Consider the following 16,543-nt stretch of genomic DNA (forward strand, 5'->3'; position numbering starts at 1 on the left):
TTGGCGATGCACAAGGCGGTGAGAACCATTTGTGTTGCACTACCCTCCAGATCCATATTACTTACATCGCCTAGAAAGCATAATCTCGGGGAGGCCGGAATATTATACCCTAAATACGTAGATAAGTCACCAGAGAGAACCCGCGCACCCGCTTGGGCATACGTCACCACAACCGCAACCACACCCTGCATGCATGAGCAAAAGGTAAGAGAGTGAATTCTGTTTAAATGGTAGGAGCCCCTACACACGCCCCCCCAGAATTCACAAACACAGACAAGTCCAACTTGCGGGGAGGTCGGGCTACCCGACCGGAACGAGTCACAATAGGCTGGGAGGCTGGGTGCCCAGCCGTCGCCGGAGCAGGCCCCCGCACATGCACAGCAGCAGGGGTGGGGGCTGCTGGGGTGTCCACGTCCAAATGCGCAGGTTTCAGACGGTCCACCGAAACCCGGTCCGGCTTGCCCCTAATGTCCAATGTGAAACACTTGTCCCCTGATTGTAGGACACGGAAAGGCCCATCATACGGCGGCCGCAGCGGGCCCCGATGAGCATCATGGCGGACAAAGACATATGCGGCCCCGGCCAAATCCTCCGGAACATGTGACTGGGGCACCCCATGTTGAGTCGTGGGTACTGGAACGAAAGCCCCAGCCAAGTCCCGCAGAGCGGAACGCTGGAGTTCAGCGCACCAAGGGGCTGTGGTGGTGGGCAGGAAATCCCCTGGCACACGCAGAGTCTGCCCGTAGACTAACTCGGCCGACGAGGATTGCAGGTCTGACTTGAGAGCGGTCTGGAGGCCCAACAAAACCCAGGGAATCCTGTCCACCCAGCCGCCGTCCCTGAGGCTGGCCCAAAGAGCGGCTTTCAGGGAGCGCTGAAAATGCTCACCCATTGGCCTGCGGATGGTAGGCTGTGCAATGTCCCCTGGATGTACTGGGACCTGGTGGTAGCCACACACCAGGTCAACCTTTGAAAAAATGGATGCCCCCGCCACCCGGGAGGAAAAGTCCTGGATGTGTGGGATCGGGTAGTGATCCGGGGTTGTGGTGTCATTAAGCCGGCGGTAATCGCCACATGGGCGCCAACCCCCACCAGGCTTGGGTACCATGTGTAGAGGGGAGGCCCAGGCGCTGCTGGAACGGCGAACAATCCCGAGGCTCTCCAATGCAGCAAACTCCACCTTAGCGATGGCCAATTTACCGGCATCCAGGCGTCGGGCTCAGGCATGGACCGGCGGCCCTGTTGTAACAATGTGGTGTTCAACACCATGCTTGGCCGTGACTGATGTAAAGGTGGGCCGGGTGAGGTCTGGGAACTCCGCCAGCAGGCGGGCGAAAGTGTCATTTGCCGCCAAGGTGCTAGACAGCTGAGACGAACCAGCCCTGCTTTGCGAGCACCGCACCGAATGGAAAGTCCTGGCATCAACCAGGTGCTGGTGTTTTATGTCCACCAGCAGGTTGTTGGCACATAAAAAATTGGCGCCCAGCAGCGGGGTGGACACCTTTGCCACCACAAAATGCCACCGGAACCACTGGCCACCAAAACAGACTGCCTCGACACTAGTGCCATAAGTCAAAATACTGCTGCCATTAGCAGCCTCCAACGTCCGCCCCTTCGTCCCAGAGCGCGTATCCGCCACCGACGCAGGCAAAACACTGACTTGCGCGCCCGTGGCGCAGAGGAAACGGCGGCCAGACATAGCATCCGTGACGAAGAGCAGGCTGCCGGAACTGCCGACGCTCGCTGCCGCTAACGAGCGCCGGCCCGTGCGTTTCCCATCCCCTTAAAACGGCAAGGGGCGGTGCATTTTTTGCTTTGTCACCGAAATGTGCATGGTAGAAACAGAGACCTGGTATACCGCTCCGCTGCGCGGCCGAAACAGTAGCTTTGGCGAGAGGCGGGGAGCTATCCGAGCTCTGAGCACACACGGCTGCACAAGCTGCCAGCCTGGCGGTGTGTACTTTGTCAGCCTCCCTAGCAAGCTCCCTACCGTCTTTAAGTGGGAGGTTAGCTAACGCCCCCCGCATGTCTGCGGGCAGCTGTTGCATGAAAAGCTCTCTGAAAATAAAGCAGGGCTGATGGTCAGCTAGGAGAGCTAGCATGTGATCCATCAGCTCCGAGGGCCGTGAATCACCCAGCCCGGGCAGCGCGAGCAAGCGGCGCGCGCGCCCTGTCTCGGAAAGCTCATAAGTGCCCAGCAACAGAGACTTTAAGGCACCATACTTGTCTGCCTCTGGAGGGTTCTGCAGCAGACTCACCACTCTAGCCGCCGTGGAGCTGTTAAGCGCTGCAACGACGTAGTAATACTTCGTTGCGTCCTCCGTGATCCTGCGCAAGGCGAACTGAGCCTCCACCTGCACAAACCAGACCGCCGCCTGGCCGCACCAGAACTCCGGGAGCTTGAGCGCAACTGCATTAGCGAGCATGGTCGGAGCGAAAAACAAACACACCGAAACATCGGGGTCACCACTGTAGAGCTGCGGTGCAGCAGCAAAAAGGAAAGAAGCAGTCAAGACAGGAAGAGCGCCAAAAAACAAGTGAGTTTATTTTAACGTGCCTAAACACCAGAGAGAACCCGCGCACCCGCTTGGGCATACGTCACCAACAACCACACCCTGCACGCATGAACAAAAGGTAAGAGAGTGAATTCTGTTTAAATGGTAGGAGCCCCTACGATATACAGGAGAGGGGGACACGCAAATCTGATCTTTTCAAATCGGATTTATGCCACTTTCATATTTCACTTGTCAGCCATGCGACCTGAATGTGAACGCTCAGATCGGAATTCATGTGGCTTTTTGCTTATACGCATGCGCTAACATCATTAGCCTGCACCGGCAGCGCGAGAAGGTAAAAATGGGGGAAAGCTGCGATAACAGTCAGTGGAAGGATGGAGAAGTTGGGGAAATGAATCTAATCAAGTTAAACTGGAAGGAACCTATCGTAATAGAATAGTAATTGAAATAATTGTCACAGAAATGGCACAGTGTGGACACAAACGAGCGTGGCAACAATGCCAAAGAAAAATAAAGAGCCTGAAGTCAAAGTTTAAGGAGGCAAAAGACTCGAATCAGTGCAGCGGTCATGGCCGCACAACGTGCCAATTTTACGACCAGCTTTTTACCCGTGTAAAAACATATCATGTGCATGCATGACGTTTCGGAGGACCGATGCGTTCATATTAGTCAGATACAGGTCACTTCTAGTTATGAATGTGAACCGTCAAGATAGACAAATCCGATCTGAGCAAAAAATTGGAACTGAACGATGTGGCTGGCAGTGTGAACGTAGCCTAAGTTACAGTTTAGTCAGAGAGAAAAACTATTAAATTATACTTTATTTATTTATACAGCTCGCTGAACACAGGCGTTTATTTTTGTCAAACATACATTTCAGAGTAAAAAGGATTATAAAGGTTAAAAAGCAGAGATTTTACCTTTTTGCCAGGAGAACCAGCAACAAGTCATAGTGACACTGAGGAGTCACTATCAACCCGAAACCCTGGATAGAGGGACTCAGTGAATGAGGAGGTGAATCTGTACAGGGGGGTCAGTCCATCAGAGGAGACTCTGTAGAAGGACAGAGCACCAGCCCCCGAGTCCAGATACACTCCTACTCTGCGGGAGCCTGAGGGCTCTATGGGTATGAGAGTATGTTTATTATTGTGCCGGACAGAGTGACTGTCAGGACGACACCACAGACTCCATGACTTGTCATTGGCTCCAAGCCCACAGTCAGCACTGTGTCCTTTCCTCCCGATTCCTTTATAAGTCACTCCTATCAGGGCTCCACGTCCATCCCACTCAGCCTCCCAGTAACAGCGGCCAGTCAGACTCTCTCTGCACAGAACTTGGGGCTCACGGTCAAATCTCTCTGGATGATCAGGATATGGCTGCTCTGCCCCCCATGTCACCTTCCTGTTCCCCCCTGACAGAGACAGGTGTCTGTTTGCTGTGTTGGGGTCCAGCATCAGCTGGCAGGAGTCTGTAGGCAGGAGGAAGAATTATTAATATCATCAGGCAGCCTGTACTTTATGTTTCTGTACGATCTAAAAACAGCACAGCTTTCCCGAATGAAACGGAAACTGAAGTTTATGAAATAGCTCAGGAAATGTTGGACGGCGTGCAATGCTGGCGGGAAGAGCCGCCAAAATGCGGTGCAAGCTAAACTAACAGCTTAATTACGGGTAAATAAAGTTAAAAAGCAGGGACGTTCATCAGACACATTCACCACAAGCATATTTACCACAAAACGGCACCAGATATTTTTTATTTATTTATTATTATTTTTTTAAATATTCCCTCCTCCACCCCCCCTCTGCGGAGGACTACTTTATTTGTATTTATTTATTTATGTTATTATTTATTTATTTTTAATTTTTATTTACTTCCTCAAAAGAAGGAGGGGGGGGGGGACAAAGGAGAAGAAGGGGGAAAGAGAGAGGGAGAGAGAGGGAAAAAAAAAAAGGGAGAAAAAAAAAAACAAAACAGATAATCTGCTTCCATGTCTGCTGAAAAGAGAAAGACAACATACAACATCTGTACTAATAACATCGACCCTCAAACGTTAAATGTTGTTGAACATCACACACAACCAGCATTACAATACATGCCCAGAAGCAACAGCTGATCAAGTCAGTGTGTGTCCGTGAGCACGTGTCTGTGAGCACCTGTGTGCACACCTTTGTGTGTCAGCGCGCTGGTGTTCCTAAGGTTTCTCCATATAAATGTCTAGTAGTGTGTGTGGGGAGCCACAGCTCCGCCCACCCAGGACATGACGCCGACACGGAGGAGACCCAGGCCCCAGACATCCAGAGGCCCCCCAGGGCACGGGAACCCCAGGAGGACCACCGCAGGGACAATTGCAGCCCCTACCCAGAAAAGGCCAGAGGAGCGGTCCGGAGGGGGGCCATCCGGCAGCCACATCGCAGGAGCCCCAGGGGGCCATGGCAGCGAGCACGCAGGCTCTGTCGGCGGCCGGCCACACCAGGGCAGACTGGACCCCGGGCCCAGAGGTCCAAGGGCCTCCCCACCCCCCAGCCAGGGCCCGACAGAGCCGGAAGGACCAGGCCCCAACAGGCAACCGCCGATAGTGAGCCAGCACACACCAGAGCATCCAGCCCCGGACATCGAGAACCACCAACGCATCGGCAGCTGGGGCCTCATCCACCAGCAGGAAGTGTGGCGGGGGGCAATAGAGCCTGAGATGTTATTTCAGGTGGAGTCTAAGACCCAACCTGAAACATGCATATAGACAAACAGTTGTTAGAAGACGTAAAACCCATCCTGAACATCTGATGCCCTGTATAGTGCACTCTATGCAGGATTTTGTATTGTATTAATTGTAAACTGGGACTTCTAATCAGTTCAAAGGTTTTTAAACATGTCTTAGACCAGAAATTGTGGTCCTAGCTGATTGATAAATCTGCCTCCCATTTTGCAATAGGGAGGGATATTGATTCATCCATTTTCAAAAGTGTCCTGTATATTTTAGAGAGTAATTTGGGGGTTTTGAGATTAAGGAATTCTGCCACACTTGGTGGTATTTGTAATTTGATTTGATTAGACTTGAATTTCCTTTTTACTATAGATTTAACTTGTTGATATTCTAAAAATCTATTCTTGTTAATCCTATATCTTTTAACTAATAAGTCAAAGGGGATAAAGTCTATTTCGAATATATGTTCCAAGTATTTAATACCTTTACAACTACAATCCGGGAAATTTATCATATTATTGTTTAGTAGTATGTCAGGGTTGTTCCAGATGGGAGTACATTTGCATGGGATTAATGAAGACTCAGTCGTTTTTAGAAACTCCCACCATGCTGTCAGAGAAGAGCTGATACTGATGCTTTTGAAGCATTTGTGTCGTTTAATGTTTGAGCTAATGAATGGTAGATCCGAAATCTCTATGTTATTGCATAGTGCCTGTTCTACGTCTAGCCAAGGTTCATCTAAGAGGGTATGTTTTAGCCACCCTGAGATTAACCTGTTGGCTAAGAAGTAGTGGTGAAAGTTAGGCAGATCTAGTCCTCCTTTGTCCTTGGTCCTTTGCAGCGTTTTTAAGCTAATACGGTTTATCTTTTCAAAGGAATTTAGAGATGGCGGAGTCCAGACCAGTCAGGTGATGGTATACTTTGAATCATTGCAAATAAATAATTAATTCTTGGTAACACCATCATTTTTATTGATGTTTAATTTAGTTAAATCTGCCAGCCTAGGTGAAACATTAATACCTAAATATTTAATATCCCCAGATTGCAGTGGAGTGGAGGAAGAGTTCTGAAAGGAGCAGTTAGTTGGAAGAACTGTAGATTTTAACCAGTTTATTGAATAATCTGAGACTCTTGAAAAAGAGTTTATTAATGTAATTACCTGAGAGCGGATTGTGGATTGTGAATGCTGGAGAAAGAGTAACACATCATCCGCATAAAGACTGACCTTATGTTCTACATTCTTGCATTTAATGCCTTTAATCACTATAGCCTGTCTAATTGCTGCTGCTAGTGGTTCAATAAAAATTGCAAACAGTGAGGGGGAGAGAGGGCATCCCTGCCTGGTGCCCCTCTTGAGACAGAAGCTGGAGGATGTTTGGTCATTTGTCCTAACACATGCTGTTGGGGAACTATATAATATTTTTAACCAGTTTATGAAAGAGGTTCCAAAACCAAATTTGTGCAATGTTGCAAATAAAAAAATTCCAGTTAACTCTATCGAATGCTTTTTCTGCATGTAAAGACAATATTGTAATTTGAAGGTTTTTATTGCACGAATAGTCTATCAGATTAAGTAATCTATGTGTGTTTGTTGATGAGTGTCTCCCTTTTATGAAACCAGTTTGATCAGGATGAATTATGTGAGGGGTTATCTTCTCTATTCTTTTTGAGAGAACTTTGCAGATTATTTTAAGGTCAACGTTAATAAGGGATATTGGACGATAGCTGGTAGGCAATATAGGGTCTTTGCCTGGTTTTAACAAGAGACTAATGTTGGCAGAATTCATATTTGGTGGTAGTCTACCATTTTCCTTGGTTTCCTGCAACATTCTGTAGAATGTTGGTGACAGAATTGTCCAGAATTCTTTATAGAATTCTACTGGAAATCCATCTGGGCCTGGAGCCTTGTTATTGGGTATACTGTGTAGGAATTAATAGCTCAAATAAATTTTAATATTCTCCACCAATATGTTTGAATTAATTAAAGTTTAATTAATTATTATTTAATGCTGATTATTAATCGATTGTTATGCCGAATGGTCGGCTCCTCCAAACTCAATTGGGGTATCCCTGTGAGTCTGTTAATGTGACACTTAAATGGGATTCACTAATTACCAGTATCGCTTAGTAACCTGGGTTAGAAGGCTCGTCCAGCGAGCTGCTTCATCAGGTAATGTAAACAATTGGTAGCGAAGCTCCCCTCACGGCCGATGAGAGAGAGTCTCGCGATGTTTCCGGTGAGTTTGAGGTTCAGAGCGTGTAGCAAGATCGCACAATGGCAGGAACTTATTATGAGACACACAATGACGGAGGCTAAAGTTGTGTAAAAGACATGCATTTATTCCTAGCTAACACTACAACTGACATAAGACAGACATTACACCTAACACAAACAACAAACAATGTAATTATGAAAATGCAATGACCGGATTTAAATGAGTAACCTGAAATGGGAAATACTGTTCTGCAAAGCAAGCATAGTTTGTGGAAACACGACCCTAAAGTCTTATAGCAGGTTAAACAGAACAGCTTAAGTTGTTAGAATGAAAGGAAGTTGGTTTACTTGGTTGAAGAGTGGGGGGGGGGTCTTGGCAGTTGATGGCAGAGCTGCTGAGCTGATGGCACTCAGGAAGGCGCGGCGTTTGGAGCAGTGGAGTGGAGTCCCTTTAGATTCTCTCTCCTGGTGAAGCTTTGTCTTGGGTGCTGTTCTCTGTTCAGCTGGGCCTTCACCGGATGGCTTCTTGTGGGTTTCTCTTCTCCCGGGCTGATGTTCTCCTTCGGGCGGATGGTTTTCTCTGCGCCGGCTGGCGGTTGTTCTGCTCTGGTTGGCGGTTGTTCTGCTCGCCTTTGTTCTGAGGTGCCAGGATTTTTATGGTCTAAAGTTCATGAATAGGGATGACCAGGAATTCGACTCCTGGCCCAATGGCTGGCCATCCATTTGGCGGGCTTTCGGAAGGGGGTCTGTATCAGTCCTTTTGGGGATTTATGGCCCGCCAGATTCTACCTTTACTGATGATTTTCATTAAGCTGTTATAACTTTTGATACATCCACTTTTATGGTAATCACTGACCATATTTGGAATCAGGGGTGATTAACAATCAGTTTGATACCAAACATGCCATACCAGCTTCACAGGTACATACCTCATACCATCTGCATTAATTGATTAAACAATTAATTATTGTATCTATGTGACTGATTCATATCAGTATAGGATACAGGGGTTTTGGGTTGCACCTCAACAGATGTTACACTTTGTGCGGATATTACATCGAATATTCCTATTACAAACAGCACATCTTATCCATAGATAGGCGTGGCCGTTAGTTTGTGGTAATATCAATATAAGTTGCACATCTGGAAACAACATATTTTGTTTGGTGTGGCTTGTGCCAATTCATCTTCTCCAGAATGGATAAGATACACCTTAATTCAGTTCTTTCAACATAGCATGGTAGAAACAAAGAAACTTGGTAACCGTCCACCAAGATCAGATAAGGACCACAAAGGAATGTTGGAAGAGAAGGGGGGGGTTTTAACACAGAAGACTCTCTAAAAGTTAGGACACATACAAACATAACGTATCTGTATATTGAGACTAGTAGTCGTGAGTAAATCAATATACAGGGTATACAAAAGCCAAACTTAAATGAAACTTCCTTTAGGGTGTTTGTCTGTTGGGTGAGTGAAATGTAAGGCAGAGTGTATGTGGAGGGGGTTGGGTGCCAAGTCGAGGGACCCCTGTCCGGGAAGTCCACTCTGCTTGTCTGTAGGTCCCTAAATCTTTGGGCAATAAAAGTTGGAGTGCTAGCCTCCCTGGTTATCTGTGTGTGTGTGTTTGTGTGTGTAACCCCCCTTTGGTGCCTCTCGTACCAGGCTCGGCCTTGTCTCAGGCCACCTGGAATTTAGGCCCTGTGATATGTGCATGTGTGATCCTACAACTGTTCAAAGCTTCCTGGAGTTCACTTGGTGTCAGCGGAGAATCCAGTGCCATCGTTTGAATATCTGATAATTTCGGAAGGGTTATACTATCAAGAAACTGGTCAATTTCGTCTTTAGATGGGTTTATCTGTGGTGAGTATAAAGATTTTTTAAAAGTCCCTGAAAGTGTTGTTTATTCTATCAGGGTCATATCCTGTATCCCCGGTTAAGTCTTTAACAGCACATATAGTTGTTTTCTCTTTATTTATATATAAAGCCCACTCTTTTTTGAAATAGTTAGTAAAATCTCCATCTTTAAGCAAAGATGTATTAAATCTCCAGTTTCTAATTGGGGGAATGGCCTTTTTATTTATTAGGGTTAAAGATTCAGGAGCATGATCGCTGACAGCTATAGGGTGTATCTCAGTGTCTGAAATGTCACTCAGCAGTGAGCTGCTGACTAGGAAATAATCCAGACGGGAGTACGAGTGATGGACGCAGGGGCGCCGCCAGGGGGGGAAAGGTTAGAACGATTCTAGGGGCCCAGCACTGACATGGGGCCCTGTTAGGGGCTTTACCTTTTCGCAAAAAGGGGGGGGGGGGCAAAATTCTAATCTTTCATGGGGCCCAAGATTTCTGGCGGCGCCCCTGGATGGACGTGTGAGATTATTAATACTAATAATAACTGTCTTTCCTTCTAACCGCTAAAGCCAGCACGTGCGGCTTGAAAATGGCCATCAATAACAGAATATTTAAGTAATATTATTAAATATTTAAAGTGATATTTAATACTTTTTGGACCTGGATTCCAATACAAATGCCTCCGAAGACGATTCCGGCGTCTGAGTTGCGCTCCATGAGGATCCAGTATTTACAGCGATTGTCTGACATGGTCTTTAGTCACAGCAAAGCCGCTCTGAATTAGTGGTGGAAATCCATCTGTTCATTTTGAACGAATCTTTAATGTGACTCGGGAAGAACGAGTCATCTCGTGGGAGTGATTCGTTCAGTTAATTCAGCAGTATCCATTTTGTGTTGTTGGATATTGTTGTGAAGACTTTTATTTTGAATGAGGGGGAGAGAGAGACGGGATTAAAAAAAGGAGCGGGAGTTTTAAGAAGAGCTAGTCTGTATCTGAGGGTTTTACTGTATTAATCTTCTAACTTCCTCAGTCTTAAAGCCCCGAAATCACCCACAAACCAGTATTACACTGGTGGCAGCTGTGTTTTTCGTCTGACATTTGAGTTTCTTTTTTATATACGCGCTCAGTGTGTACAGCGCTGTGTGCTGTGGATAATTTTCAATGATGTCGGACGAAATTCGATATTTTCCGGCGCACATGCAGTAGTGATGCGTGGGTCGACCCGCATGTGCGAGCGGTTTTAGGGCAGACATTTTTTAAATATCGTGGGTGCGGGCGGGTCAGAAAGTTACAAAACGCATCTCATTATCGATCAAAACGTATTTTCGGCGTATATTTTTCAATTTTGGAGTTCTCAGTTTGTAAGATAAGCTACTAGTTTGGTGAAATATCACGGTTAAGTATGCTCTGCTCTACTTCATTTTAGACAAAATTAAGTTAAAAGAAGATCTAAGTTCTACTAAGTTCATCCAAATCTGATAGAGTTCTCAGATCTGATGTTACATCAGATGTTACAGTTTTGACAACTAGTGTGTTTTGCATACATGCGCGCTTGTGTGTGTTTGTGTGAGAGATGTCTTAAGTGCAATTATCCAGAACCCTTCAATAAATAACGACGTAAAAATCGATCTTTCTGTTTCTTTGTTGTTGCTTGGTACACAGTTAATCTTGCATAAAATTGTGTCATCATCTTCAATCAGGGTACCCGTGGTCATGGAAAACCTGGAAAAGTTTTGGAATTTTGAAATAATTTTTCCAAGCCCTGGATAAGTTTTGGAATTCTTGGATAGAGAGGAAAAGTTATGGAAAAGTTTTGGAAACTAGCCTTGTTCATTTTTGTTTCCCGCTTCGTTCTGCAACGGAAATGTACAGAAATGTACGAGAGGAAGTCAATAGTTAACTACCTTGGTAAATGTCCGTTTCCGCGCAGATTTCGTGTGTTTGAGTTCGCTGCTATTCCACTTTTTATGGTTTTTATTTTTTTGCACGTATTTGAATTTTATTAATCACAGTTTCCCGTTTTTGACTCCGTTTGCCTCTACCAATCATAAGGTACGTATAATTTTAATATTGGGATAAATTGTCTTAATAATTGAACGTATTTGCACATTGGCGAAAGTTGTGCACATCTGTGTTTATTAGTTAAGCAGATTGGCTATTATCGTACCGAAAATTGTAGTATTACTGTCGTGCAGTATGCCGGACACGGAGCGGAGACAGAGGAGCGGCAGTCAGGAAATCAGGGAACATGGGGTTTAATAAAAAGGGCAGGCAAGAAAACACGCAGTAACATTACAATGACCGGACAGGGGAAACAAACTGAAACGCGGGCTAAATACAGAGGACTAATGACAACAACGGGTTTTGGGTCATTATCCACGCGTATTTTTGTGGGTTGGGCGGGGCGGTTTGGCTCTCCTGACGGGTCGGTTTGGGGCGAGTGTTAAAAAAAAAGCCGACTCGCACAACACTAACATCCAGTGTGTCCCGCGTGCAAATTTCTTTTAGCACCGTCGTTCGGGAAATCTTATTAATATTCATAAGTGAAGCCCTACATGATTGACCGGTTCATTAATATTTATGAGAGGGGCACTACCTGATTGGCCAGTGAACATCAACATGCGCTGCCTGCTTTTTCTGCCTAAGGCAGGGGTGTCCAAATTCTGTCCTGGGGGGCTGGAGCCCAGTGTAGCTTAGTTCTTTCTCTGTTCCACCATAAATGATTCAGCTCAAGTGCTGTGTGGTAATTAGCACAAGCAATTGAATCAGGTGTGTTAAATGAGAGGAGACCCAAAATGTGCAGGACTCTGGCCCTCCAGGACTGGATTTGGGCACTCCTGGTCTAAGGCATTCAGTGGCCAATAAGGAATATTCTCTCATGAATATTAAGGAGTGTTCCAGAACCACCCGGTAAAAATGCAAATTCACATTTCGCACTTGAGGAGAGTCTGGTGTCACTGCCTACGGGTGCCGTCTTAGGACAAAACTAACTATTCTCGCACAGAAAACACATACAGTCACGGCATGTGCAAAAAGAACAAATGCAAAGGATTCTTTTTGTGAAATTAAAGATGTACAACTACATCAGAATATATTTTAACCATCTTACACTCCCAAACAAACGCAAAGACAATATGAGTGTCACGATCTGCTCCGTTCGATCCCAATGTGTGCCACGCCCACCTCGTGTGATTACCGATTGTGATCACCTGTGTCCTGTTATTTCTGCCTAGTCTTTTGTATTTAGTCCTTGTCTCAGTCTGTCTACCCAGATCCGTCATTGTATTGTCTTGATGTTCGTGCCTGTCAGCCATCCTGTTGCTATTAAACCCTGTTTGTCCGACTTCACGGCTCCGCTCGCCTGCTTTCCTGCTCGCCTGCCCCACAGTCTTGACAGAATGACGGATCTCAACAACAATTCACCGCAGCAAGCCGAAAACCAACGGATCGGCTTGCTGCAAGAGGTGATATACTGGCTATCCCAACCCGAGGTCCAGGAAGACCCCGTAGCCCGGGACATGGCCAGCCGGAGCGGAGACCTCCTGAGGGAGGCACCCCCACCTGGAAACGCGCACCTCCTGCAGGGAATCTTCGGCTGCTAATGCAGCGGATTACAGACTGGAGAGCCCAGTTGGTCGCGTTGTGCTGTGCTGGGGCTGCTGTACCGCCTTCTGTCCCCACAGAGACGGCGCAGCCGCTTCCTTCCACCGCCACAAGCCGGAGGCGGAAGAAGAAAAGGAGAGAACAAAGACAGGAAGAGGAACCGGCGATCTTTCTGAGGGCTTGCTCTCTCTCCGCTGCCGTCACCCCGGGCGTCATCACCGGTTCCAGTTTGCAGGTACCCCTCGCCAGCCCCGCCGATAAGATGCCGCCACCCTTGGCGGCTTATGACTTTCGGGCAGCACGCCTGTTTAATAGGGGGGCCAGGGCCGTTTGGGACGCCACTCCCCGGATCCCCAAGGCCCTTAAAGGGGCAGCACCTGCACTCCCGGCGCCAACCCTGGCCCCTGTTATGGACCTGCCTGCTCCGGACGTGCCTGCAGCACCAGCTGCTACTGCCGCCGCTCTGCCCGTGGCACCGCCTGCTGCTGCTGCCGCCGCTCTGCCCGCGGCACCGCCTGCAGCACCAGCTGCTACTGCCGCCGCTCTGACTGCGGCACCGCCTGCTGCTGCTGAGGCCGCTCTGTCCGCGACACCGCCTGCAGCACCAGCTGCTACTGCCGCCGCTCTGCCCGCGGCACCGCCTGCTGCTGCTGCCGCCGCTTTGCCAGCAGCACCGCCTGTCCAGCCTGACCCGCTCGTCCGGCCTGCGGTTGCTGCAGCTGCCGTCGCCGCTCTGCCCGAGGTGCCTACTGCGGCGCCCCCTGCTGGCCACGTGAAGGCGGCGCCCCCTGCTGACCGCACACCTGAGGTACCAACTGAGGTGCACCCTGCTGGCCACGTGACGGCGGCGCCCGCCGAGGTGCTCCCTGTTGGCCGCACACCCGCTCTGCCTGCGGCTCTGCCTGAGGCCGCCGTTCCTGTCCTGCCCGCGGCCCCGCCTGAGGCCGCCGTTCCTGTCCTGCCCGCGGCCCCGCCTGAGGCCTCCGCTCTGCCCGTCCAGCCCTGCTCGTCGGTCAAGCCTGCTCCGGACCAGCCTGCTCCTGACCCGCCTGTTCCTGTCCTGCCCGCAGCTCCAGCTGCACCGCCTGCTGCAGCTGCCGTCGCTCTTTACGAGGCGCCCGCTGAGGCGCCCCCTGCTGGCCGCGTGATGGCGGCGCCCCCTGCTGGCCGCGTGATGGCGGTGCCCACCGGGGCACCCCCTGCTGGCCGGGTACTGAGGGTACCTGCTGCAGCTCCGCCCAAGGGCCTGGCTTCGCCTCCGCCTGCAGCGGAGGAAGCCGCTCTGCCCGTGGCGCCCCCTACTGGCTGCATGGCCGAGGCGCCTGCTGAGGCGCCCCCTCCTGATCTGCCTGTCTCACCTGTCCTGCTGGCGCCTGACAAGCCTGGCTCGCCTGTCCTACCCGTCCAGCCCGGCTTGCCTGTCCTGACCACGGCTCTGGCTGCCCCGCCTGCGGCCACGCCCGCGGCTCTGGCTGCCCCGCCTGCGGCCACGCCCGCGGCTCTGGCTGCCCCGCCTGCGACCACGCCCGAGGCTCCGGCTGCCTCGCCTGTTGCCTCTTTAGAGGCCCTGACTTCTGTCCGCCCAGCACCGACCTCCCTAATGACTCCCTTGCCATTGCCCCAGGGGGGCCAACGTCAGCCCAGACCCCGCCTTTCGGTGTCCCGTAAAGGAAGGGGACACAAGCGTCAGGCCCGGGTCCCGCCCGCCCTGCCCCCTGGGTCGCCCGTTCGGCCCTGGCTGTGGCTCGGTGGCTGCCTGCTGGTCCTGCGGCTCCGGGTCGGCCATCGCCTGCGGGTCCCCCTCCGACGCCTCGTCGCCTGCGGGTCCACCTCCGATGCCTCGTCGCCTGGCCTCCGTCCCACCTCCGACTCCTCGTCGGTCGCCTGCGGGTCCCCCTGCTCTGGCGCGTCGCTGGACGGCGCCTTTGCCTGCTGCGGCTTCCCCCTCCTCCTTGCCTTCGCTGGTGCCCCCTCCGACTCCCTCCTTGTCCCCTTCGTCTGTCCCTTGGCCTGTCTCCTTGCCCCCTGTATGGTCTCCTCCTGCTCCTGCCTCCCTGTCGCCTGCGGCCCCTCCGGCTGCCATCCCTCGCCCACCTGGGTTCCCCTGGGCTCCCCTTTGTCCTCCGTCCGTTCGTGTCTGGTCTCCCTTGTCTGCTCCTCCTCCCTTCGTTCCGCCTGTCTCTGCTCCTCGTCCTTCTGTTCCTCCTTTGTTCACTCCTGGCCCCTTCGTGTCACCTGTGGGTGTTTCCTCTGTGTCTCCCTTCTCTGTCTGCCTGTCTACGTTTCCTGTTCTTTGTCACATCCTGTCTTTCTGTTGGTCCTTGTTCTTGTTCTGTGTCTGTCCTGTTCCCGGTCCCTCGTTGATGTTTTGCTCTTGTTTTCCAGGTCCTGTTTCCCCGGTTTTGTCTCGTCCGCCGCCTCCCCTGAGGCGCGCCCGGAGTGCGCGCCTTTGGGGGGGGGTTCTGTCACGATCCGCTCCGTTCAATCCCAATGTGTGCCACGCCCACCTCGTTACCTCGTGTGATTACCGATTGTGATCACCTGTGTCCTGTTATTTCTGCCTAGTCTTTTGTATTTAGTCCTTGTCTCAGTCTGTCTACCCAGATCCGTCATTGTACAGTATTGTCTTGATGTTCGTGCCTGTCAGCCATCCTGTTGCTATTAAACCCTGTTTGTCCGACTTCACGGCTCCGCTCGCCTGCTTTCCTGCTCGCCTGCCCCACAGTCTTGACAATGAGCAGCTATAAAGTATTTGTAAAAAATATTTTTAAAAACAATTAAATGAATTGATAGTGTTTTTGGTGATGATTTTGATGTTTTATTTTTCTCATTTGGATGTTGTCTAAAATGACACAAACAGAAACTCACCTAAACACAAACATGGAAATCCATCTACACACAGTGCAAAAAGCCACACTCATCACAACAATCGTGTGAATACAACCATAACTAGCTAGTTAATATGCCGTTTAGGGAGATGGTGTGTACGCCACTAGCGGGGAGGAGGGAGAATGAAGAGCAGAGAGGTCGAGAGAGCTGGGTGACCATAGGTCGTAGACGCAGGAAAAGGCGCACACACGTTACAGAGGCGGCATCACCTGAGGTGTCTGTGTCTAACAGGTTTCAGGTGCTTCCAGCTTTAGAGCCGGAAGGGACTGGGGAGGCAGGTGGGCCCTTGGGCACTGAGGAGCCCCTTCCCCCCAGGAAGAGGGAGGTTGTGGTAGTGGGGGATTCAATTATTAGGGGAGTAGACAGTTATGTGTGCACGTGTGATAGAGGGTCCTGTACGGTGTCTTGCCTGCCTGGTGCCCAGGTAGGAGACCTTCCAGATCATGTGGACAAGCTTTTGGCCCCAGCTGGGGTGGATCCAGTTGTTGTGGTGCATGTTGGCACCAACGACATAGGCAAGGGTAGAAGGGCTGTTCTGCAGGATAAATTTATAGAAGTCGCCAATAAGCTTAGAAGCAGAATGTCCATGGTTGTATTCTCTGAAATACTCCCCGTGCCATGCACAAGTCAGGCTAAGTTAGCTGAGATAAGGAGATTAAATGCGTGGCTAAAAGGATGGTGTAGGAAAGAGGGGTTTAGGTTTATGGGGCACTGGAGGACCTTCTGGAACAGGTGGGACCTGTTCAAGCCGGATGGGTTGCATTTGAACC

General features: G+C 49.9%; 1 protein-coding gene across 1 annotated transcript in view; it reads right to left on the reverse strand.

The window, feature by feature from the left end:
* Nucleotides 1-1,219: 1,219 nt before the first annotated feature.
* LOC111840254 (NACHT, LRR and PYD domains-containing protein 3-like) overlaps nt 1,220-16,543 on the reverse strand; it is a 93,129-nt gene continuing 77,805 nt past the window's right edge. The window contains exons 11-12 of the mRNA XM_072711727.1: nt 2,219-2,410; nt 1,220-1,782 (exon numbers count right to left, since the gene is read on the reverse strand). Coding sequence (XP_072567828.1) covers nt 1,220-1,782; nt 2,219-2,410 — 755 coding nt within the window. The remainder of the gene's footprint in view (nt 1,783-2,218; nt 2,411-16,543) is intronic.

This window comes from Paramormyrops kingsleyae, chromosome 4 (genome assembly GCF_048594095.1).
Source record: "Paramormyrops kingsleyae isolate MSU_618 chromosome 4, PKINGS_0.4, whole genome shotgun sequence".
NCBI classification, from domain to species: domain Eukaryota; kingdom Metazoa; phylum Chordata; class Actinopteri; order Osteoglossiformes; family Mormyridae; genus Paramormyrops; species Paramormyrops kingsleyae.